Consider the following 25,033-nt stretch of genomic DNA (forward strand, 5'->3'; position numbering starts at 1 on the left):
GTTCAAATCTGTCCTTGGTGACAGCAGATTGGGGGGCAGCTACATGAGACCCTGTCTTAATAGAAGGCCATTGGAGAAAGGACCCTTAAGAACTAGCCTGGAGCCAAGTGTGGTGGTGGCTCACACCTGTAACCCCAGTACTGTAGAGGCCAAGGTAGGAAGGTGCTTTGAGTTTGAGACCAGTCTGGGCTATGGAGTGAGAGTCTTACCTAAACCGGCCTGGGTCCTGGAAGCTTGCCTCCAATACGTAGCATAGACACAGCCTCTTGATGGTCTCTGATTGTGCACATGTGGCCACAAGTACTTCTGGATCGGGGCTGGAGGCAGACAGGAGCACAGCCTGCAGACGGACACCTTCTGCAGTCTCATTTTCTTGACTGAGGCCGAGTCTGTATCCCAGGCCAGCTTGGAACTCCCTGTGCAGCTGAAGATGCCCTTGAACGATCTCCTCCTCCACCTCCTGAGTGCTGGGGTTACAGGCGTGACTCATCATGCCCAGTTTTACGTGGTGCTGGGGATGGATACATGGGGCCTTTTGCATGCTGGGCAAGTGCTGCACTGTGACCTCTGCCTCAGCACCAGTTTCTGTTTGTTTAAAAACTCAGGTGTGTGTATGTGTGTGTGTGTGAGAGTGTGTGAGTGCAGCTGCCCTTGGAGTCCAGATGTGTTGAATCCCCCAGGAGCTGGAGTTACAGTAAGCTGCCTGGTGCAGTACTGGAAACCAAACTTGGTTCTTCTGTAAAAGCAGTTTGTACTCCTAACCTCTGAGCCATCTGCCAGCCCCTTTAACACCTCTTTAAAATTATTGTTTAAATATTATTTAAACAATATTTATTTTATTTTATGTGCATTGGTGTTTTGCCTGCATGTATGTCTTTGTGAGGGCACTGGATCCCTGGAGTCACAGACAGTTGTAAGTTGCCATGTGGGTGCTGGGAATTGAACCCAGGTCCTTTGGAAGAACAGCAGTGCTCTTAACCACTGAGCCATCTCTGCAGCCCCTTAACACCAGTTTTATTGGGCAGTTTGGGGGGAATTAAGAGCAGGTGTAGGGGAGCTTCCCCCAGAGCCTGTCTGGTGCCAGGCAACTCGGCAGGAGAGGGGAGGATGTTACCTGGCATAGGGGGTGTGTGTGGGGGGGGGGGGTGTCTCTGAGGAACTGATGAGAAATGCTGCCAGCCTAGACAGATGAGGTGCTGCTGCGGGGCAGTAAAGACAGACATTGTCCCCAGGTGGATGGGTACAGGGGCCCACAGCTGGATCTACGACTCCTCAGAACATCACAGCTGCCAGGATGAATGCCCTCGCTGACCTCCGTTCCCTGCCCGCCATCAACCCATCCCCCAAATGTGCAGGTGAGACAGTGTCCAGGGCTGGGGAGACGGCTCGGTGAGTGAAGGCGGCTGCCAACAAGCCTGATGACCTGAACTTGACCCCCTGAACCTACTCCTGCAAGTTGTACTCTGAGCTCCCCACATGTGGTTCTCAACCTGTGGTTTGTGACCCCTTTGAGGTCAAATGGCCCTTTCGCAGGGATTGCCGAAGTCCATTGGAAAATACAGATATTTATATTACCGTTCATTACAGTAGCAAAATGACAGTTATGAAGTAGCAACGAAATAATTTTATGGTTGGGGGTCAGCACAGCATGAGGAACTGTATTAATGGGTCACAGTATTAGGAAGGTTGAGAACCACTGGTCTACACAAACTGAAGAAATCATTGTGAATGCCTCTTTCAGAGAACTCAGGTTCAGTTCCCAGTACCCATGTTGTGTGGCACACTATCATCTGTAACTCCAGTTCCCTCTGGATTCCCACACTCACATGTACATACCCACACACTGACACACAATTAAAATACATTTTTTTAAAAAAGTCACTGTCTCCTTATAAGTAGCTTTCTCCTTTTGTTATATTCTGAGCTTGGTCTATTGGATGTTTTGTGTTTTTGACATGGTCTCACATAGCTCAGGCTGGCCTGGAACTCAGTATATAGCTGAGGATGACTTTGAACTCATGATCCTCCTACCTCTACCGAGAGTGCTGGGATCAGAAGTGTGTGCTATCAGGTCTGGCTTGGACTGTTTTTGTTTTGACACACTTTACCCACTGACATCTATACATGAAGCAGTTCTCAGGCTCAGTAACCTAGAGGTGCCTGTCACTTTAAGGTGGTCCCTGCTTGAGGAGAGAAGGAAGCTACAGACAAGCTGGTTAGGTCCCTGGTGTGTCACAGCAGGAGGGCCATGATGCTGAAACAGCAAGTGTGTAGGGGAGCCGCACAGGATCCCCTTTTTCTGTTCAGCTGGGGGCAGGCTGCAAAGCCACCTTTGACTAACACCATCCGGGAGAAGGCAGTATGTCCTGGAAGTCCTGAAGGGCTGGTCAGCTAGGACAGACGGATCCTGAGCCGCACACTGGAGTGGGTCACAAGGGCACCGTAGTGTCCCACCCAGGAACGCGTGTCTCTCCCATACTGCTCAAAAGACACATATCGGATGCCTTTGCCAAAGTCAGTGAAGACGTGAGAGACCTGTGGGAAAGGAGTGACAGGCTGAGGCTGGTGGACCCCTCTTCCTCCATCTCAGCAGACTCTTGAGCAAAAGAAAGGGCTAGATGCTGAAGACTGGTGTCGGGGAGAGCAGTGGGCATGCTCCAGGAGGGAGGCAGGTGTGAACAGGTAGGAGGAGGTGAAAAGTGACCAGGGAGAGGCTTCATGGAGGTGATACTGGAGGAGATGAGGAGGGCTGGGAGCCACATGAGGTTCTGGAGAAAGTGTTGCAGACGATCAACTGTCAGCGCAGAGACCGTGAGCTAAGAGAGCCTGCCGCAGACCGAGAGAAGTAGGAGGTGGGCTAGGTAGGTGGGAGGCCGTGTGGGGCTCTGTGGGCCATAATGAGCCACAGGCTTGGCACCCTCCCCCAGTGTCTTCACCCATTCGTTACTGATGGATTGAGAGAGGTCCTATATAGCCCTGGCTAGTCTCAGACTCAGAGATCCACCTGCCTCTGCTTCTCAGTGCTGGAACTAAAGGCCTGCACCACCACTTAGTTATTTTGAGACAGGGTTTCAGGTAGCCCAGGCTGGCCTTGAACTCACTAAACCTGAAGAAGTCCTTGAACTCCTGATCCTCCTGCCTCAGCCTCTCAAGTGCTGTAATTTGAAGTGTGCACCACCAGGCCTGGCTCATGCGTGCTTTTGGGACTTAAGGCCAGTCACCCTCTCTGTGGCTCAATTTCTCAACCCTAGGATAGTAACAGAGCAAGGACTTTGGTTCATGCATTACAGCACCTTAAACAGTACCTTCAACACAGTAGGTGCTCAATAAATGCTCTAATAAAATGATTAATCAGTAAGCCTCTTAGAGCAGGGTTGAGATGTACTGTATAGTAAGGGCTTGATAATTGGCAGTTGTTTTCAGACTCCATCAATGAACCGGGAAACCCAGCAAGGTGATTGTTGGGCGCAGGCCTTGGAGCTAGTGGGCAGTCAGGACTTACTTGTCGGCAGCTGCTCTCAGTCCACTGAAGTACTGGGTTGGGCGAGGCCGAGAACTTGACCACTTCATTTTCATATTCATCCAGCAGACGGACCCGAAGCCTGTAGACACAGCCGCAGTTCTCACGGGCGCCCCACCTGCCAGGTGGTAGTGCGTTTTCAGGTCCCTGCCACCTAGCCGGCTCTCCGGGTTGGGAGGAGGGAGGCTGAGGGCTGAGCTTTCCTGCAGCTGAACCAACGTCCTATCCACACATTTAGTGCGTTTGGGCACTTACGAGAAGATGGGCCCCAGTGGTGGGCCAGAGCCAAATCATAGGGGCGGAGCCAAGCCTGAGAAAAGGGCCTGGAAGACGGTGTTGCTACTCTGAGCGGGTGGAACTACAGTGCTCTAGGGAGGAGCCACGCCCAGGCAGGAAGAGTTGACCTGAAGAAGAAACCAGAGGCCAAGAGAAGAGACCAAATGCCTCCAGTGTTGCCAACTCGTCAGAAGCCTTGACTGGCCACAAGGTTTTAGGGCCGGCGCTGAGTAGAATGATAGCATGGAGCCAGTCCGTGGGCTCCTGTGCGCAACCCATGCCTGCCTGCTTGGGAAGAGGGTGGAAAGGAGTGCAGGAACAGGCCTGGGATGCAACAGGGCTCCTCCCTCCTAGTTCTGCAGCTGTATCTCCCAGGAAAGGGAGCCCAACCCTGTGGGCTGATGGGGCGAGACTGAACTATCTCTCCAGCCCACTCTAGTTACCATCGCTGTGGCTCTGGGTGCCCCGCCAGTCTCTGCTCACCAGTCAGCTACGCAGATCTCAATCTGGGCACTGTCCAGAAGCTCCTGCCACATTCCTTCCATCACCAGGTCCACCAGCTGCCTCTTGAAGCACCATCTGGGAGGGAGATGCCAGGGCTGAGACACAGTCTTAAAACCACTTCCTCCACGAAGTCTCTCCTGATCACCCTGCTTTTCAGGACAGGAAGGTGTGTGGTGGACAATGCGTCTCCCGTCACACTATCCCCTCCCCCATTTCCACCTTGCTCCGCCCCCAGGAGGCTGATCTTCATGCTAGTCTCCTTACCCCTGATGTTGGGGGGGACCAGGAGATATATAGATAGATAGATAGATAGATAGATAGATAGATAGATAGATAGATAGATAGATATAGATATATATAAAAATAGGTCCACACACTAGACAACTGAGCAGAGAGTTCTGGGGCCTCCCAAGATTCTGGGGCCCAAAAGATAACACAGGAGCTTGTTAGTGGAACAAGCTGTGTCAGGACAAACTTAGGTATGCGTGAGAACTTCGGAAATGATAGAGGACAGGGGTATGGTGGTGTGGGCCTGTACTGCCAGTTACCTGGGAAGCAGAGCAGGAGGATCAGGAATTCAAGGCCAGCCTCACCTACACAGAGTTCAAAGTCAGCCTGGTCTATATGAGACCCTGTCTCAGGAGGGAAAAGAAAATCAGAAATTCTGGAGCCAGATTATCTGGGTTCAAATCCTAACTCTATTATTTATTTATTTAGTATATATTTCTTTACTTGAGACAGGATCTCACTATGTGGATCTGACTGTCCTGGAACTTATGTAGACCAGGCTGGCCTCAAACTCACAGAGATCTGCCTGCCTCTGCCTTGGGAGTGCTGGGATAAAGGTGTGCGCCACCATTCCCAGCCCACCAATTGACTAGATATTAGCTCTCCTCTGTGCTTTAGTTTGTCATAAGCTGGGGAAAGAAAAATACCCATGTTGACGGACTTAACAGACTACGACAGTGGGGCCATGGCTCAGTGGAAGAGTGCTTTGCCTATCATTCCTGGAGACCTGGATTTCATTCCTTGTATCACAAAGACCACCACCACCACAACCAAAACAATGACAAGTCAGATGTGATGTGGTAGCATGCTGGCGGTCAGAGGTTCAAGGTTATCCTCTGCTAAAAATCAAGTTAGAGGCCACGCTGGCCTACCTAAGACCCTATCTCCAAACCAGGGCTAGGGAGACGGCTCAGTCGGCAAAATGCTTGCCTCGCGTGAAGACCTGAATTCCATCCCCAACAGGCACATAAAACACCAGAGTGCCGTCACCAGGGGCTCTGACGCCCTCTTCTGGTCTCGTTGGGCACGTGCACTCACAAGCACAGCACACCTCCCCACATACACACAGGAAGGAGGGTAGGGGAGTGACAGTAGGATTAGCGGCCTGAAGTAGGTCCCTCCCCCTCTTTGGACCCTCACTCTAGGCATCAGGGGCCACTCACTCAAAAGAAGTCACAAAGCAGGTCTGGGAAGGAGCGCCTGACACCACCGTCAAATTCTTTTCCACGGCCCAGCCGTTCCCTCCGTGCTCCACTTCCCAGCCTCTGAAGCCCTCTGTAGAAAACAACGTGGCAGAATATAAAGCATTCGCCTGCCCCTCGAGGGGCAGGGGCCTCGCAGTTTGCCTTGCGCATAAGCTCCCACCCAGTACATTTCAAATTTGGGGTGTCTTACTAAACCCATCTTCCAAGTTCCTGTATCCTGGCCCCACCGACCCGGCCACTCAACCAGCTTCTGCTTCCAGCTTTCAGACCCACTGAGTCTCAGTGCCCCCGAGTCCCATCTTTCTGCGCACGCCTCCAGCCTTCTGCCTTGCCCCGCCCACCCGCTCAGGTTGGCGCACTCTGATACGCTTAGTGTTTTATGCAAACCCCTCCTTCCACCCGCGCCCAATCCGCTTTGTCTTAGCCGGCCTCAGGCCCCTCCCTCTAGGCCACGCCCTCCGACCGGGATTTCCTTCCCTAGCTGTCCTTCAGTCCCGCCCCCTGCCTGGGTCTCCTCGGCTTTAGGTCCCGCCTTCTAAGCGTTAGAACTCGCTCTCTAGGGGTAGGCCCCGCCCACCAGCCAGAAGGCCCCGCCTCCAGGTGTTAGGCCCTGCCCCCGGGACCCACGCTCTCCGCAGGAGTTGAAGATGAGGTTGCGACCGAGCGGTGCGCGCAGGCAGAAACGGGCCAGAGCGCAGAGCGGGAACTCGTCTTGATGGTCATCGTCGGGGGGGCAGCGCTGGGCCAAGGCGTAGAGGGCTCTGCCCTCCGCACTGCGGTCGCGGGCCAGCTGCAGCAGCCACACGCTCGGGCCATCCACCACGTCGCGCCAGGCTCGGCACACGGGCCGGCAGCGCGTCACTAACGCGCGGGGAGACACGTGGCTCAGCACCTGCACCAGCAGCTCCGGGGGCAGCGCCGCCAGAGTCACGCGCGGAGCTTCCGGCACCTGCCGTCGCGAGGGTCGGGCTCCCATGTCCCGCCACCGGCGTCCTCTGGGTGCAGAGGGGTTGGCGTCTCGACCTCCCTGGGTCACGAACCGGGTTCAGGATGCCTGGCTGCAGACAAGATAGAGCAAATCCGTTTGCCTGGAGCCAAAGACACCTCCAAATCTAACCCAGTCCCAGCAGGGTGTGGTGGAACATGCCTGTAATCACAGCACTTTGGAGGCAGAGGCAGGAGGATTGCCATGAATTCGAGGCCAGCCTGTCTCACATAGTGAAACCTTTTAAAAACAACAAAGCGGCCGGGCGGTGGTGGCGCACGCCTTTAATCCCAGCACTCGGGAGGCAGAGCCAGGCGGATCTCTGTGAGTTCGAGGCCAGCCTGGGCTACAGAGTGAGTTCCAGGACAGGTGCAAAGCTACACAGAGAAACCCTGTCTCAAAAAACCAAAAAAAAAAAAAAACAACAACAAAGCTCCATGAGGGAAAGGCCGTATCTGCCCAGACCCCACCTTGTGCAGTCCACTTGGGCCGTGGAATTCACTGTGTATTCCAGCAAAGTCACTTTCTTCTGAACATCTTTTCTAGAATCCGGTTCTCCTCTTATGCTCCTTCCAAACCAGTAATGTCCTTGCTCCTTCGAGCTGTGTCCAGGCCATTCGACCTCTCCCTCCCGAAGTCCCCACCCGCAGATCTCAGGGGCAGCAGGTCCACTGCTCCCTTTTTCTCCTTCAGTGTCTCGGAGTTCCACGCGCCTTCGAGCCCACTGTGGTCTCCAATTGTGTCCCTATTGCCCTTCCACTGCCCCCACCCCTCGCTCTTGACCTAGCTTCAACTCCACCGCCGATCCCAAGGGTCTCACATGCACTCTGGACCCTTTGGCTTTCGTGCCTAGTAATGTCTGAACTCCAACTCCGAGCCCCTATCTTTGTTCACATCCCCAACTCCCAATGCGAGGTTGTAATTCCGGGCTCTGCATGCTGGCCAGTCACTCCATCATTGGGCTGCACTTCGGCTCCCCACTGCTGAGTTCTAGGTGGTTGCTCTACAATTGATCCAGGCCACACCTGGCTCCTCTTTATAGTAAAAATTGCCCCAGAACCACACTTCGCTGTGCATGCCTGTAATCCCAGAATGTAGAGGTTGGAAGCAGGACTTTCTAAGTCCTAGATCAGCCTGAACTATGTAGTGAAAATCTCAAAAATCCAAGGGCTAAGAACAAAAGGTCCACATGCACTACTTCTGTAGTTTCTGCCTGCGATAGCTCTTGAATCTTTCCTTTCCCTTCCTTTCTTTTGCTTTTTTTGTTTTTTTGGTTTTTCAAGACAGGGTTTCTCTGTGTAGTTTTGGTGCCTGTCCTGGATCTTGCTCTGTAGACCAGGCTGGCCTCGACCTCACAGAGATCCACCCGGCTCTGCCTCCTGAGTGCTGGGATTAAAAGTGTGCGCCACCACCGCCCCGCTCTTTTGCTTTTTTTGAGACAGGGTTTCATGTAGTCCAGGCTAGTCTCAAACTTGCTATGTAGGTAAGGCTGACCTTGAACTCCTAATCGAGCAGCCTTCACCTCCCACATGCTGGCATTACAGGTGTGTGTCACCATGCCCAGCTGGTGAACTTTTTCTAGGCACCCTGAAATGTCAAGGTCATCAATGACTGTCCTGGTGCAAAGCTGCTAGTTGCTACCCTGCTGGCCCCTGGGGACAGCTCACTGTTGTCACCCACCTCACAGGAACGTCTGCTCCTTCCAGTCTTCTGCCTAGGTCCTTTGTTACCTCCCTTGGCTTCCCTGATGGCCTGTCAGAGATGACCTTTGAACCTTAGTTCCCAGGGACTCTCAGCACCTTCTGGCTCTGTGCTTCCTTCCTCACACACAGTCAGGTAGGGGAGGCAGCTGGGTCAGGGGTTGCCCTGTGCAGCTCAGAACACTCCACAACTCCATGTTTTCAAGCTAAGGAAGGAATCCTCCCTGGGGGTCACAAGGTCCCACACTACCTGCTCTGTCTTTTTGTTCTCCTCTTCCTCCCTCCCTCCCTCTGCCTCAGCTTCACAGGCCTCCACACCTCAGGGCCTTTGGTCTGGCTGTCCCCTCTACTAGAAGCATGATGCTTACATTTGTTGTTGTTGTTGTTTGTTCTTTGAGACAAGGGTTTCTCCGTGCAGTTTTGGTGCCTGTCCTGGATCTCACTCTGGAGACCAGGCTGGCCTCGAACTCACAGAGATCCGCCTGCCTCTGCCTCCCAGTGCTGGTATTAAAGGCATGTGCCACTGCCACCCGGCGATGCTTACATTTGTCCTTCAGGTCTTTGCTCAAAAGTCTCCACATATCTTCTTATAATTTTAGGGCCTCATTACCAAGCCTAACCCCTCTTCCCTTTTCCTTAACTTTTCTCTTTAAAAAAATTTATTTTTCTTGCCAATTGTGGTGGCATACACCCAGTGCTCTTGAGGAAGAGACAGACAGAGCTCTGTGATTTGAGCCAGCCTGGTCTACATAGTAAGTTCCAGGGCAGCCAGGGCTACACAGAGAAACCTGGTCTCAAGAGAAAGAGGAGGAAGAGGAAAGAAAGACAGACAAATGGGGCTAGACCGATGGACCAGTGGTCAAGAGCACTTGCTGCTCTTGCAGAGGGCTGGTTGAATTCCCTAGCACCTACGTGCTGGCTCACAACTGCTGTAACTCCAGTTTCAGGGGATCTGATGCCCTCTCCTAGCCTCTGAGGGCACCAGGCATGCACTTGCCACATAGGTATACATGCAGGGAAAACACCGACACAATAACATAAATAAATGTTAAAAAAAAAAAAAGTACAAGTAGATAAAAATAAAAACGAAGGGTTGAGGTCATTCCAAAAAGGACTATGATGGTACTTCCTATCTAACACGTGGCTCCATAATTCTGCTAGTCATAGGCATGACATTGCCAAGGGATTTTCCAGGTGGCATTCTAAAAATGTCTCTACTCCTTCTCTGGAGTCCTAGAGTATTGCTAAGTGGTTAACTGGCTGGTGGAGTGGGCAGACTGAAGTTGATAGCCTTGGCTGCTGTCTGGAGTGTGAATCGCACACATCTCCACTGCCCAGGTGAGGTCCCCAAGCTGTGAGGCTGGGGAGGGCTTTCCACAGTTTATAGACTTGAGCCAGTGTGAGCCTGCTCTACCACATCCCTGCCAGGGTCAGCTGCTGACATTTCAGCTGCTTTGAGGGCAGGGGCTGGAGAGACCACGGGGAGGCGTGGCCTAGACAGGCCAGCTGTTCCAGCCCAGCTGTCTTAGTGTTCCCAACACAGGTACCCATGAGGAAGCCCTCGGGTGACACGGCCTCCTCTTCCATCTGATAGCAATTACATGAGACCCCTGAGTGTGGGCCAGCTGCCTGAGCCCAGTTAGTTCCCAGAGCACTGAAAGAAAACAAAGCCATTGTTCATGCAACCATCCATCTTTGTTCTTCTGAGACAAGGCAACTACACTCTCCCACTCTGAATCCAAGCTCTCTCTCCTCTCTCGGGTGTGTGTGTCTCACTATGTAGCCATGGCTCACCTGTACTCGCTCTGTAGACCAGGCTTTGCTTGAACTCACAGAGATCTGCCTGGCTCTGCCTTGGGAGTGCTGGGATCAAAGGTGTGTGTGCACCACCACACTTGTCTTTTTAAAATTTATCTTTTTTTTTTTAAATAAATTACATTAATGTGTGGGGACTGGAGAGATGGATCAGCGGTTAAGAGCACTGACTGCTCTTCCAGAGGTCATGAGTTCAATTCCCAGCACCCACATGGCAGCTAACAACTGTCTGTAACTACAAGAGCTGACACCCTCGCACAGACATACATACAGGCAGAACACCAATGCACATAAAATAAAAATAAATAAATTATAAAAGGGTTGGGGATTTAGCTCAGTGGTAGAGCACTTTTGCCTAGCAAGCACAAGGCCCTGGGTTCGGTCCTCAGCTCAAAAAAAAAAAAAAATCATTAAAAAATTACATTAGTGTGTGTGTTCCACTGCTGTATGTGGAGGCCAGAAGACAACTTTGTGGTCAGTTCTCTTATCCACCATGTGGATCTCGGGGGACTGAACCAGGTCGTCATGAATGCTGCCAAGCACCCTTACCCACTGAGTCTTCACCAGCCCTCCGGTTTTCTAGTATTTGGTGGTAGTTTTTATTTTTGCTGATGTTGTTATACAGGGGCTTACTCTAGTGCAAGCTGGCCTAGAATATGCGGTGGTCCTCCCGCCCCGGCCCTGCCGGGATTACAGCAGTAAACTACTGTAGTATCTGTCAATTACCTATTTACTGAATCAAAGTTGGGCCCTTCAGTACTTTCTCCTCTGCGCGCTGCCACGGGTCTCCAGTAGGGGGCGCAGGAGGAGCGTGGCAGACGGCAGCCTTGGCCTCCAGCTTTCAGGCTTCTCGGTGGCATGGGCCTGCAAGCTGCTGCGTCTCCGGCATCAGGATTCCCCAGCACCGGGCTCCTGCCACCACCTCACCCCAGACGCTTCCCGTACGCGGTTTGTCTGGCATCCTACAGGACGTGCACTTCTGGCAAATTCCATCCAGCCTGGGGCTGCTGTCTGTTTATTCTCTCTTTTCATTTAAGATTTTATTTTTAATGTTTGTTTATTTAGTGCATGGTGTGTGTGTGTGTCAGTTCTGCCCTGCTGAGTGGTTTCTGAGGAGGAATTCAGGCCTTCAGGCTGGGTGGCAGGTGCCCCTCCCCCACCCCAGGTATCTCAGTGCCCGCGCCCCCCCTTTTGGTGTTTTTGAAACAGGGTTCAGTCAAAGCTGAGTTCATCTCTGAAGTGATGGGATTACAGCTGTGTGACACCACACTCAATTCTGTGCACACTCATTCTTCTCTCCCTCCCTCCTTCCTCTTTCTTCCTTTCTTCCCGATGTCTGAGTAATGATCTCCTTATGTTGCTCAGGCTAGCCTTGAACTACTGTGCTTAAATTATCCTCTTGACTCAATCTCCCAGGTGGCTGAGACTACAGACATGCACTCAGGCACACACAAATAAAATACATATTAAAAAATACAAAATTTTCAAAAATTACTTTATGTTTATAAATGTTTTGCCTGCATGAATGTAATAACTGTACCACATTCATGCCTGGTGCCTGAGGAAGTTGGAGAGGGCACTGGATCCCCTAGAACTGGAGTTAAGGATGATTATGAAGCACGATGTGGGTGCTGGGAATTGAACCCAGGTCCTAGACAAGAGCAGTAAGTACTATTAACTACCAAGCCATCTTTCCAGTTACCAAAATGATGTTTTAATTGTGTGTGTGCATGTGTAAGCAGAGGACAGCTTGCAGGAGCTGGTTCTCTCTCTCTACCTCATGGGCTCTAGGGATCGAACTCAGGTCCCCACACTTGGTGGCAAGCACCTTTACACACTGAGCCATTAAAAACAAAACAAAAGCCAGGCAGTGGTGACGCACGCCTTTAATCCCAGCACTCAGGGAGGCAGAGCTAGGCAGATCTCTGTGAGTTTAAGGGTAGCCTGGTCTACAGAGCGAGATCCAGGACAGGCACCAGAACTACACAGAGAAAGCCTGTCTCGAAAAAAACAAAACAAAACAAAACAAAACAACAACAAACAGCATTTCTCTATGTAGTCCTGGCCTGTCCTGGAACTCACTCTGTAGACAAGGCTGGCTTCGAACTCACAGAGATCCGCCTAGCTCTGCCTCCTGAGTGCTAGGCATGTGTCACCACCGCCTGGCCGCTGTTACACTTAATAGCTGAGTCATCAACATTCGTGTCTCCAGTGACTATGTGGTTCCGGGATCCTGGTTACTCTCTGACTGACATGTCTACTACATATTCCCAAACCTGGCTTCCTCCTTCAGGACAGCTCCTCCAGGACTCATCCACATTGCTGGGGAATATGCCAGTGACCAAATGAACCAAAATCTGTTGATCCACTCACCATGATGGAGACTTACTTGAGCTGTTTCCCACGTGGAGCTGTTAGGAATGGAGCTGATATGAGTGTTCATGTATGAAGGTCTGTGTGCACATAGGTTGCATTTCTCTTGAATAAATACCTAGGAATGGAATTATTGGGTCACAGGGTAAGTATGCATTTCACTGCACAATAAAATGATTAAGGGGCCTGGAGAGATGACTCAGTGACTAAGAGCACTAGCTGCTCTTTCAGAGGATCTGGGTTCAATTTCCAGCACCCATGTGGCAATTCACAACCATCTGTAACTCCATTTCCAGGGGATCTGATACTCTTTTCTGGCCTATACAGGTGGTGCATGTACACACATGAAACTAAACACCCATACGCTTAAAACTAACATTAATTAAACTTAAACGAACATTAATTAAAAAAGTAAACTCTGAGCCAGGTGTGGTGGAGCCTGCTTTCTTTTTTTTTTTTTTTTTTTTTTTTGGTTTTTCGAGACAGGGTTTCTCTGTGTAGCTTTGCGCCTTTCCTGGAACTCACTTGGTAGTCCAGGCTGGCCTCGAACTCACAGAGATCCGCCTGGCTCTGCCTCCCGAGTGCTGGGATTAAAGGCGTGCGCCACCACCGCCCGGCTGGAGCCTGCTTTCTATCCCAGCACTGGGGAGGCAGAGACAGGCAGATCTCTTTGAGTGTGAGACCAACCTGGTCTAACAAAGAGAGTTCCAGGATAGCTAGAGCTGTTACACAGAGAAACCCTGTCTCAAAAAACCAAAATAAATCAATACACAAACAAACAAACAGTGTGTGTGTGTGTGTGTGTGTGTGTGTGTGTGTGTGTGTGTGTGTCTACCAGTGAGGGGCTGGGTCATGACTCGGTGGTAGGGCACCTGCCTAGAATCCCCCAGTGAGGGGCTGGGGGTGTGGCTAAGTGGTAGAGCCCCTGCCTAGAATCCCCCAGTGAGGGGCTGGGGTGTGGCTCAGTGGTAGAGCCCCTGCCTAGAATCCCCCAGTGAGGGGCTGGGGTGTGGCTCAGGGGTAGAGCTCCTGCCTAGAATCCCCCAGTGAGGGGCTGGGGTGTGGCTCAGTGGTAGAACACCTGCCTAGAATCCCCCAGTGAGGGGCTGGGGTGTGGCTCAGGGGTAGAGCCCCTGACTAGAATCCCCCAGTGAGGGGCTGGGGTGTGGCTCAGGGGTGAGCTCCTGCCTAGAATCCCCCAGTGAGGGGCTGGGATGTGGCTCAGTGGTAGAGTCCCTGCCTAGAATCCCCCAGTGAGGGGCTGGGATGTGGCTCAGTGGTAGAGCCCCTGCCTAAGATCCCCCAGTGAGGGGCTGGGGTGTGGCTCAGTGGTAGGGCACCTGCCTAGAACCCCCCAGTGAGGGGCTGGGGTGTGGCTCAGTGTTAGAGCCCCTGCCTAGAATCCCCCAGTGAGGGTTGGGGTGTGGCTCAGTGGTTGAGTGCTAGCCCAGCATACCCACAGCGGTGGATTCATAAACAGCACCAGAAAGAAAGGAAGGAAGAAAGAAAGAAAGGAAGGAAGGAAAGGAGAGATCAAAGCTGTTAGTGATAAAAGGAAGACTAAGATGGCTGTAAATTTATTTACAAGGCCACAAAATGAAGGGAAGGAGAGATAAGGAAATTTAATCAGTTAACAGCTGCAAGCCAAGCCAACAGAAAAGTATTCTGTATTAAAAATTGTTTGTTTGTTGGTTTAGCGTGTGAGTGTCATGCTGTGGTGCGGTGTGGGGCTGTATGAGAACTGTGGCGTCCTTCTCTCCTTGTGGATGTGGGTTCTGGGGATCTCACTTAACCCTTTGCCTGCTGAACCCTTTCTCTAACTCTATTCTGCATTCTGGGTTTTGGGTTTTTTGGGGGGGGGCGGGTTCAAGACAGCGTTTCTCTGAGTAGCCCCGGCTGACCTGGAACTCACTCTGTAGACCAGACTGGCCTCCAACTCAGAGATCCATCTGCCTCTGCTTCCTGAGTGCCAGGATTAAAGGTGTGCACCAGGAAATAACATTTTTTAAAAATATATTTTTATTTTATGTGTATGGGGTCCCTGCATGTATGTCTGTGCACCATGTGAATGCAGTGCCCTTGGAGGCCAAAAGAGGGTGCCGTACTCCCCGCCCCCCCAGGACTGGAATTACAGCTGGTTGTGAGCCACTGTGTAGGAGCTGGAAGTTGAACCCAGGTCCTCTGGAAAAGCAGCCAGTGCTCTAACAGCTTTCTCCAGCCCTAAGGAACCTTTAGAAAATGCAGCCTTGCTGAAGGAAGAGCCTCACTGTGGGTGGGCTGCGAGGTTTTACAGCTTTTCCCACTTCCTGTGCTCTCTGTTTCCTGTATGTGGATGAAATGTGACCAGCTTCCTGCCTTTGTCAACCCCGCCTTCCCACCCCCCACCCCGGTCACTTTGTCTTGCCTGCCATCATGACACATCTCTCCCTCTGGCACCCTGAGCTAAAATACACCCTCCCTTCCTTCAGTTGCTCTTAGTCATGGTGTTTATTGAAACCACAGAAAAGTAACTAATGCACCCCCGAAATCAATCAATCAATCAACAGAATGTAAAAAAGAAAAAATTTAAAAAGATGAATTTAGATCATTTTCTCACTGTCAGCTCATACTCACAATTACTTATCTAGACATTTAATTCAAGACATAAAACTAGAGCTGGACATGGCGGCCCACACCTACAATCCCAACAGTCTAGAGGCAAGAGGAGCGTGCATTCAAGGTCATCCTTGGTTATATAGTTAGTTAGAGGCCAGCCTGTTTCATAAGTAAATAAATAAACTTTAAAAATAAAGACTGTCTGGCTCCGGGAGGCATGTGTTGGAGACCGTGGGTACCTAATACCCCTGATCCTAACAGCTGTGGACAGAGCCAATGTGCTCAGGGCGCTTGACAAATGGCTCGCTGCGGTTGTGAATGCCTCACTATGATTATGGCCAGTGCCAGAATGTGGGCTCCCTATGGCAGCCTTGACGCAGGACAAGAGGAATGTGGGCGGGGCTGACACAGAGGGCGTGTCTTACAGTCCCACTGAGTCTCAGGCTGAACTCAGAAAATGCTCAGTTCAAAAAAAGATCTAGATTACCAAATGACCAAGTGTGACTCTGTCTAAAAAAGAAACGGAGGGAGGGAGGGAGGGAGGGAAGGAGGGAGGGAGGGAGGGAAAGACGGGGTGGGGGGCGCTATGGGAGTTGACAGAGTGCTGGCCTAACAGTCACAAAGCTTCTGGAATCGATCCCCAGCATTTCATAAAGCAGATACGTCACCTATAACCCTAGCGCTCAGAACTAGGAGGGTCAGAAGTTCAAGGTCATCCTTGGCTACATAGCCAATGCGAAGCCTGGGCTGCCCGAGATCAAGTTCTAACAGCAACACAAAAGAAAAAAGCTGTATTTAGAAACAAGGTGGAGCTGAGGCTGCAGCTCAGGGTTTGCCTCCCATGCATGCCTGAGGCCCCTTGTTTAACCTTCAGTGTGGCAGAGAGAGAGGGAGCGAGAGCGAGAGAGAGAGAGAGAGAGAGAGAGAGAGAGAGAGAGAGAGAGAGAGAGAGAGAGAGAGAGATCTCAGAGAGGGCCCATAGTAGTTAAGAAGATTCCTTAAGGTCTGGAGCAATGGCTCAGCGGTTAAGAGCACTGGCTGCTCTTCCAGAGGCCCTGGATCCAATTCCCAGAACTTACATAGCCCCTCACAACTGTCTGTAATTCCAGTTCTAGGGGATCTGACACCCTCACACAGACATACATGCAAGTAAAATACCAATGCACATAAAATAAAAATGAATAAATTCAGAAAAAATATTTCTTCATTAAGAGGAGCCATGTTCCACACAGACAGACAGACAGACAGACAGACAGACAGACACACACACACACACACACACACACACACACACACACACACACACGTCCTCATGCAGTGTGGCGCCATGTCCAGAGAACACAGTGACTGTCCTTTACCAAATCCTGCTGACTGCACATCTACTTTACTCCAGGTTTCTGGGAAGTGTTTGGGAACTCACTCAGAGCCCCACAGGAGGGAGATGCTGTTCTCCACCAAGGGAAACTGAGGTTTTAGGAGGCAGAAGACATGCTTAAGTTCCCTCAAGCAGTGAACTACAGAGCGAGGGCAGAGCCCAAAACCACGGGAAGCTCACAGGTCCAATGGATGGGTTCTCTTTTACTTCTCTTTCTTTTCGTTTTGAGACAGGGTCTCTCAATAGTCCGAGCCCTTCCGAACTCACTCTGTAGACCAGGCTGGCCTCAAACAGATCCACCTGCCTCTGCCTCCCAAGCACTGGGACTGAAATCGTGTGCCACCAAGTCTGGCTCTGTTTTCATTTTGAGACAAGATCTTACCGTGTAGCCCAGGCTGACCTTGAACTCATGACCCCCCCCCCCTAACCTCCAAGTGCTAAGATCACAGACATGCACCACACCTGGTCTCACATCTGATGTGTTTTGATGGAGGATTCTAAAATCAAGGCAGCAGGTATTTGGCAGGCATTGTAAAAGGCCATCACAGAAACAGAATGGGGGGGGGGGGTGGAGGTTGATCAATTAAAATCCAGTTTCATCTGGTTTCCTTCTGCAGGAAATAGAGGACTTCTGTTTTTCTTTTTTCTTGTTTGTTTGTTTTTCTCGGTGTAGCCCTGGCTATAATGAACTCGCTCTGTAGACCAGGCGATCCTCAAACTCAGAGATCCACCTGCCCCTGCCTCCCCAGTGCTGGGATTAAAGGCATGCAACACCACCAGTGAGAGAGGACTTCTCAACGCCTTTAGCGGCTTCCCCAATGTTTTCATTTGCTTACGTGGCCTCTGGCATGAATAGCTACAGATGCCTCCCATTACGTCACTCAATAGCTAGGATGTGAAACCTGGTGCTCAGGACTCCAGAGTCTGTGCCACTGGACCAGTTCCACATTGTTTTATATCTAATCTTGCTTCGTTCTTCCCTATTTAAAAATACACTGGTGTGGGCTGGAAAGATGGCTCAGCGGTTAAGAGCACTGGCTGCTCTTCCTGAGGACCCTGGTTCAATTCCCAGCACCCACATGGCAGCTCAAAACTGTCCTGGAACTCCAGTTCCAGGGGACATTCACACCAACACACATAAAATAAAGTTAACTAAATTATTAAAAAAAAATACATTGGTGTATTGGTGTGTGTGTGTGTGTGTGTGTGTGTGTGTGTGTGTGTGTGTGTGTGTGTGCGCTCGTGCTTGTGTGCACACAAGCTTCCTTTTCTACTATGTGGGGCCCAGGGATTGAACCCAGGTCATCTGGTTTGGCAATGAAGAACTATCTTGCCTGCGTCTTAGGCCTAAGAGCCACCTTATAGTAAAGACAAACTAGATTCGTTCCTGTTTACGATTAAACCTCTGTTTCTCAAAGATTGGGCTATGCTCCACCTTAACAACAAATGGTTCTGCACTCCTGCTCCAGGAATGGCTATCATGTCTGTTTCAAAAGGTTGTTTATAACCATCTTGAAACCATACTCTTGTTGGAACAGGTTATATGACCCCCTATGACTACCTGTTGCTATGACTACCTTATCCTGACTATGACTGCCTTGTTCTGACTATGACTGCCTTGTCATGACTATGACTGCCTTGTTCTGACTATGACTGCCTTGTCCTGACGATGACTGCCTTTTCCTGACTATGACTGCCTTGTCATGACTATGACTGTCTTGTCATGACTATGACTGCCTTGTCATGACTATGACTGCCTTGTCATGACTATGACTACCTTGTCATGACTATGACTGTCTTGTCATGACTATGGCTGCCTTGTCCTGACTATGACTGCCTTGTTCCAACTATGACTGCCTTGTCATGACTATGACTGCCTTGTCATGACTATGACTGCCTTGCTCTGACTATGACTGCCTTGTCATGACTATGGCTGCCTTGTCATGACTATGACTGCCTTGTTCCGACTATGACTGCCTTGTCATGACTATGACTGCCTTGTCATGACTATGACTGCCTTGTCATGACTATGACTGTCTTGTCATGACTATGACTGCCTTGTCATGACTATGACTGTCTTGTCATGACTATGACTGCCTTGTTCTGACTATGACTGCCTTGTCATGACTATGACTGCCTTGTTCTGACTATGACTGCCTTGTCCTGACTATGACTGCCTTGTCCTGACTATGACTGCCTTGTCATGACTATGGCTGCCTTGTCCTGACTATGACTGCCTTGTTCCGACTATGACTGCCTTGTCATGACTATGACTGCCTTGTCATGACTATGACTGCCTTGTCATGACTATGACTGCCTTGTCATGACTATGACTGCCTTGTCATGACTATGACTGTCTTGTCATGACTATGACTGCCTTGTCATGACTATGACTGCCTTGTCATGACTATGACTGCCTTGTCATGACTATGACTACCTTGTCATGACTATGACTGCCTTGTCATGACTATGACTGTCTTGTCATGACTATGGCTGCCTTGTCCTGACTATGACTGCCTTGTTCCGACTATGACTGCCTTGTCATGACTATGATTGCCTTGTCATGACTATGACTGCCTTGTCATGACTATGACTGCCTTGTTCTGACTATGACTGCCTTGTCCTGACTATGACTGCCTTGTCCTGACTATGACTGCCTTGTCATGACTATGGCTGCCTTGTCCTGACTATGACTGCCTTGTCATGACTATGACTGCCTTGTCATGACTATGACTGTCTTGTCATGACTATGACTGCCTTGTCATGACTATGACTGTCTTGTCATGACTATGACTGCCTTGTTCTGACTATGACTGCCTTGTCCTGACTATGACTGCCTTGTTCTGACTATGACTGCCTTGTCCTGACTATGACTGCCTTGTCCTGACTATGACTGCCTTGTCATGACTATGGCTGCCTTGTCCCGACTATGACTGCCTTGTCCTGACTATGACTGCCTTGTCCTGACTATGACTGCCTTGTCATGACTATGACTGCCTTGTCATGACTATGACTGTCTTGTCATGACTATGACTGCCTTGTCATGACTATGACTGTCTTGTCATGACTATGACTGCCTTGTTCTGACTATGACTGCCTTGTCCTGACTATGACTGCCTTGTTCTGACTATGACTGCCTTGTCCTGACTATGACTGCCTTGTTCTAACTATGACTGCCTTGTCATGACTATGGCTGCCTTGTCCCGACTATGACTGCCTTGTTCCGACTATGACTGCCTTGTCATGACTATGACTGCCTTGTCATGACTATGACTGTCTTGTCATGACTATGACTGCCTTGTCATGACTATGACTGCCTTGTCATGACTATGACTGCCTTGTTCTGACTATGACTGCCTTGTCATGACTATGATTGCCTTGTCATGACTATGACTGTCTTGTCATGACTATGACTGCCTTGTCATGACTATGACTGCCTTGTCATGAGTATGACTGCCTTGTCCTGACTATGACTGCCTTGTCCTGTCTATGACTGCCTTGTCATGACTATGACTACCTGTTGTTATGACTATGACTACCTGTTGTTCTGACTATGACTGCCTTGTTCTGACTATGACTACCTTGTTCTGACTATGACTGCCTTGTCCTGACTATGACTGCTTTGTCCTAACTATGACTGCCTTGTCCTGACTATGACTGCCTTGTCCTGACTATGACTGCCTTGTCATGACTATGACTGCCTTGTCATGACTATGACTGCCTTGTCATGACTATGACTACCTGTTGTTATGACTATGACTGCCTTGTCATGACTATGACTGCCTTGTCATGACTATGACTGCCTTGTCATGACTATGACTACCTGTTGTCATGACTATGACTACCTGTTGTTATGACTATGATTGCCTTGTCATGACTAGGACTACCTTATCATGACTATGACTGCCTTGTCATGACTATGACTGCCTTGTCATGACTATGACTGCCTTGTCCTGACTATGACTCCCTTGTCATGACTATGACTGCCTTGTCATGACTATGACTGCCTTGTTCTGACTATGACTGCTTTGTCCTATGACTGCCTTGTTCTGACTATGACTGCTTTGTTCTGACTATGACTGCCTTGTCCTGACTATGACTGCCTTGTTCTGACTATGACTGCCTTGTCATGACTATGACTACCTGTTGTCATGACTATGACTGCCTTGTCCTGACTATGACTGCCTTGTCATGACTATGACTGCCTTGTCATGACTATGACTGCCTTTTTCTGACTATGACTGCCTTGTCCTGACTATGACTGCCTTGTCATGACTATGACTGCCTTGTCATGACTATGACTGCCTTGTTCTGACTATGACTGCCTTGTCATGACTATGACTACCTGTTGTCATGACTATGACTGCCTTGTCCTGACTATGACTGTCTTGTTTTGCCCACCTTGTAACCATGTCTTTGTTTCAAGAGGCCATTAGGACTAACTTGTTTGTCCTGCTCCAGTAACTCCAACTATTTTGTCCATCAAATCCTCCCTTTGGAAACCCCCTACCCCTGAGCTATAAAAGCTTTGTCTTCTTCACATCCAGTGCTGACCTCTCAAACCCTGCCTTATTGAGAGGCAGCCCCTGTACACGAATAAGAAAAGATTGCTTTCGCCAGGCAGTGGTGGCAAACGCTTTGATCCCAGCACTCGGGAGGCAGAGGTAGGTGGATTTCTGAGTTTGAGGCCAGCCTCGTCTATAGCGAGTTCCAGGACACCAAGGCTACACAGGAAAACCTTATCTGGAAAAAAACAAACCAAAACAAAAAAAGCTTGCTTTAATTAAATTGGCCATGATAATTTGGGTTACTATTCTTTCTCCTCCCATCTTCGGGATTAACAGCAGCAAGCATCATTACCCACTGAAATATTTATTACCCAACCCTCTTCCAAAATTTTAAAGCATACTCATATAGAAAAGTTGAGCTGAGCATGGTGACATGCTGTTCTAGTAAATATGTCCTCTTTATTTATTTTTATTGTGTTGAGGTTTGAACCTAGGTTCTCCCTGATGTGAGGCTAACACTCTACTACCGAGCCACGCCCCCCCACCCCTCACTGGGAGATTCTAGGCAGGTGCTCTACTTCAGATCCACTCTTCCCGTCCAGAAATATAATTTTTTAAAATTTATTTATTTTTATTTTATGTGCATTGCTGTTTTGTCTACATGTATGTCTGTGTGAGGGGGTCAGGTCCCCTAGAAGTGGAATTACAGACAGTTTTGAGCTGCCATGTGGGTGCTGGGAATTGAACCCGGGTCCCCTGGAAGAGCAGTCAGTGCTCTTAACCACTGAGCCATCTCTCCAGCCCCCAGAAATACAATTTTTAAAAATTAGTAAAGTAGACGGACAATGGTGGCGCAGGCCTTTAATCCCAGCACTCAGGAGCAGAGGCAGGCGGATCTCTGTGAGTTCGAGGCCAGCCTGGTCTACAGATTGAGTTCCAGGAAAGGCGCAAAGCTACACAGAGAAACCCTGCCTCGAAAAACCAAAAAAAAAAAAAAAAAAAAAGATCATGGTGGGGGGACATAGTAAGTTTTATGGGCTAACGGATGAGGCCATATCTCAAAAAAACAAAACCCAAAACAATCAAAAAATATCTCTAATTAGCTACCCAAGAAGTACATGAATTGTGCGTGCACACGTACATGTATCTGTGCATCTGTGTGTGTGTGTGTGTGTGAGAGAGAGAGAGAGAGAGAGAGAGAGAGAGAGAGAGAGGTCTGGAAGTCCTGGTGAAGCTCCTTTCTCATGCTCTCCACTGCTTTTGTTTTGGAGCTCATGGATCGGGCTAGCCTGGAAAGTTGTTAAATTCCAGAGCCCTCCTTTCCCAGGCTTCCTAGTGCTGGGATTACAGGCGTGCTCAGCTTGCTCTGGCTTTTTCTGTGACTGCTGGGCATCTGAAGAAACTCAGGTCCCTGGGTCGCCAGGCAAATGCTTTATGGGTTCGGCCATCTCCCTAGATGCACAAATTAGCCGTATTTTGAAAAATAGCTTAACTGCAATTTAAGTGGCTGCCTAGGAAGTGGGTGCTCCCTTGAAGAACTTTATCTTCATACAAACTCTCTCTGTCCTTCGAATTGGTTTTTTTGTTGCTTTTTCTCACGGGATATTTAGACAACTTATCTTAGGTTTTCTATGGCTGGGATGAAACGCTATGACCAAAAGCAATTTGGGGAGGAAAGGGTTTCTTTTTAGCTTACAGCTTATAGGCTTGATAAATCAAGACAGGAACCTGGAGGCAGGAGCTGATGCAGAGGCCATGGAGGGGTGCTGCTTACTGGCGTGCTCAGCCTGCTTTCCTATAGAACCCAGGACCACCAGCCCAGGGATGGCACCACCCACAGTGGATGGGTGCTTTCCCGACAATCACTAATTAAGAAAATGCACTACAGGCCAGACTGGTAGGGGCATTTTTCAGTTGTGGTACCCTCTTCCCAAATTACGTTAGCCTGTGTCAATGTGACACAAAACTAACCAGCACAAAATCATTGTTTAAAGTCAGATTTGTGATAGTTTAGGTTTTCAATATAGGGAGTTGAATAAACTGGGGTGTGTGTGTGTGTGTGTGTGTGTGAAAGCCCGACCATTGCAAAAGTAACTCCGCAGAACAGATTTTGAATTGGGAGGAGCAGCCACAGCTGAAAGGCACCGTGTAGCTAAATCCGGAAACAGCTCTGAGACTGAACCACAGATTCTGAGAAGGGGCTGCCAGCCGGAATGATCCAGACTCCTCTCAGGGGCTGCTATGAGAACACCGTTGGTCTGGTCTGGGAGGGATTTTGTTGTTGTTGTTGTTGTTGTATATTTTGGGATGGCATGGGTAGAGCTGCAAGAATGGGTGTTGAAAGATCCGTTTCTTTCTTTTTTAATTTAAATAAAAAAACAGGTGTTATGGTTGCGTATGGGTTTGATGTGTATATGTGTTGGGGTGTGGAGGTCGGAGGACATGTGAGAGTCGGTTCTCTCCTCTTCAGTTCTGAGTCTTGAGGGTCATCACCAGGATTGGTACCAGGCACTTTTATCTGCGTAGCCACCTTCAGCCAGTAGACCCATTTCCATAAAAACAGAGCATATACTAAACTTGGGAATGAAGCCCATTACTTTGTATGCTGCTTCTTCTCTTTTTTCTGTTTTGTCTGTTTGTTTTTTTTGTAGCCCTGGATGTCCTGGATCTGTAGACCAGGTTGACCTTGAACTCACAGAGATCTGTCTGCCTTTGCCTCCCGAATGCTGAGATTAAAGGCGTCGCCACTACTGCCCGGTGTATGCTATTCCAAAATATGAAAAGTTCAGTGGTGGTGGTGGCGCACGCCTTCAATCCCAGCACTAGAGAGGCAGAAGCAAATGGATCTCTGTGAGTTCAAGGCCAGCCTGGTCTACAGAGTGAGTTCCAGGACATCCAGGGCTACACAGAGAAACCATGTCTCAAAACAAAAACAAAAACAAAACAAAAACCTAAAAATGAAAACAAAAGAAAAACTAAAGACACACACAAAGTAAAGTCTTTTCATTGCGGCGTGTACAGCTGAGTGTAAGTGAGCCCTGTACAGCCGGAGAGTCTTCCCAGGGAAGTACAGACTCCAGGAGACCCCGCCCCCGGCATGGCGCCAGGGGAACACTCCTCCATCCTCCGGATTGCCCCAGCTGCGGTGTGGACGTGACCCTTTGGTCCCAATCTCAGTCCCTACCTGTCCCTACGCTCACCTGGTGGCCTGCTCCGAGGTGGCCTGGTGCTGGGAGCAGTCGAAGAGTTGGTTTCCCGCGGTCCAGGGGGCCCCGGGACCTGGGATCCTGGCTGACCGTCTTCTCCCGTGCTCGGGATCCCCGGCAGGATGGGGCACACCGGGCAAGGTTCCAGTACCAGGGATCCCTGGCCAGGGCCGCCGAGCCACGTCCCTCCCGTCCCTCACGTGGCTCCCACCCTCCTGCTGCACACCCCGGGCACCTCCCCTGCTCCCCGCCCCCGCCCCACTCCGGCCTCCCCAGCCCGCCTTTCCTAACAGGGAGGCCAGGGTACGTCCTCCCGTCGCTAGGAAACGGCTCAGCTGTGGCTCTGGCCTCCGCGGGATTTGAAACCCGAGGATGAAAGCCAAGCCAGGCTCGTCTCCTGTTGGCGCGGTTCTCAGAAGTCCGCTCAGTCCTTAGCAGAACCGCCTAGCACGCGGGCTGCGCCGCATCCATCGCCGCTCTGCTCTTCAGCATTAGCGAACCCTCCCCGCCGTGAAGATCAGCATCCTCCAGGCCCGGACGTGACCACGATTTCTTTAATTTACACATATATCAATTAATTAATTTTTATCATCATCTCATTATGTAGACATGACTGTCCTGGAACTTGCTATGTAGATCAGGCTGGCCTGGAACTCAGAAATCCACCTGCCTCTGCCTTTTGA

At 50.0% G+C, this 25,033-nt stretch overlaps 1 protein-coding gene across 5 annotated transcripts; it reads right to left on the reverse strand.

The window, feature by feature from the left end:
- Nucleotides 1-1,896: 1,896 nt before the first annotated feature.
- Nucleotides 1,897-24,458, reverse strand: Fbxo17 (F-box protein 17). 5 transcript variants are annotated; one of them, XM_052761294.1, is made up of 6 exons: nt 24,345-24,458; nt 6,421-6,851; nt 5,752-5,863; nt 4,280-4,375; nt 3,503-3,638; nt 1,897-2,535 (listed from the first exon to the last, which is right to left on the reverse strand). In XM_052761294.1, the coding sequence occupies exons 2-6, from the start codon at nt 6,767-6,769 to the stop codon at nt 2,392-2,394; spliced, it is 837 nt and encodes a 278-aa protein (XP_052617254.1). In that variant the 5' UTR covers nt 6,770-6,851; nt 24,345-24,458; the 3' UTR covers nt 1,897-2,391. The 5 variants fall into 5 exon arrangements, with proteins under 5 accessions (XP_052617254.1, XP_052617255.1, XP_052617252.1 ...); XM_052761295.1 differs by lacking the exon at nt 24,345-24,458 and adding an exon at nt 12,683-12,784 and having other exon boundaries at nt 3,503-3,602; XM_052761292.1 differs by lacking the exon at nt 24,345-24,458 and adding an exon at nt 12,683-12,784.
- Between the last annotated feature and the right edge of the window lie 575 nt (nt 24,459-25,033).

This window comes from Peromyscus californicus, unplaced genomic scaffold (genome assembly GCF_007827085.1).
Source record: "Peromyscus californicus insignis strain IS unplaced genomic scaffold, ASM782708v3 Scaffold_4__1_contigs__length_199733344, whole genome shotgun sequence".
NCBI lineage: Eukaryota > Metazoa > Chordata > Mammalia > Rodentia > Cricetidae > Peromyscus > Peromyscus californicus.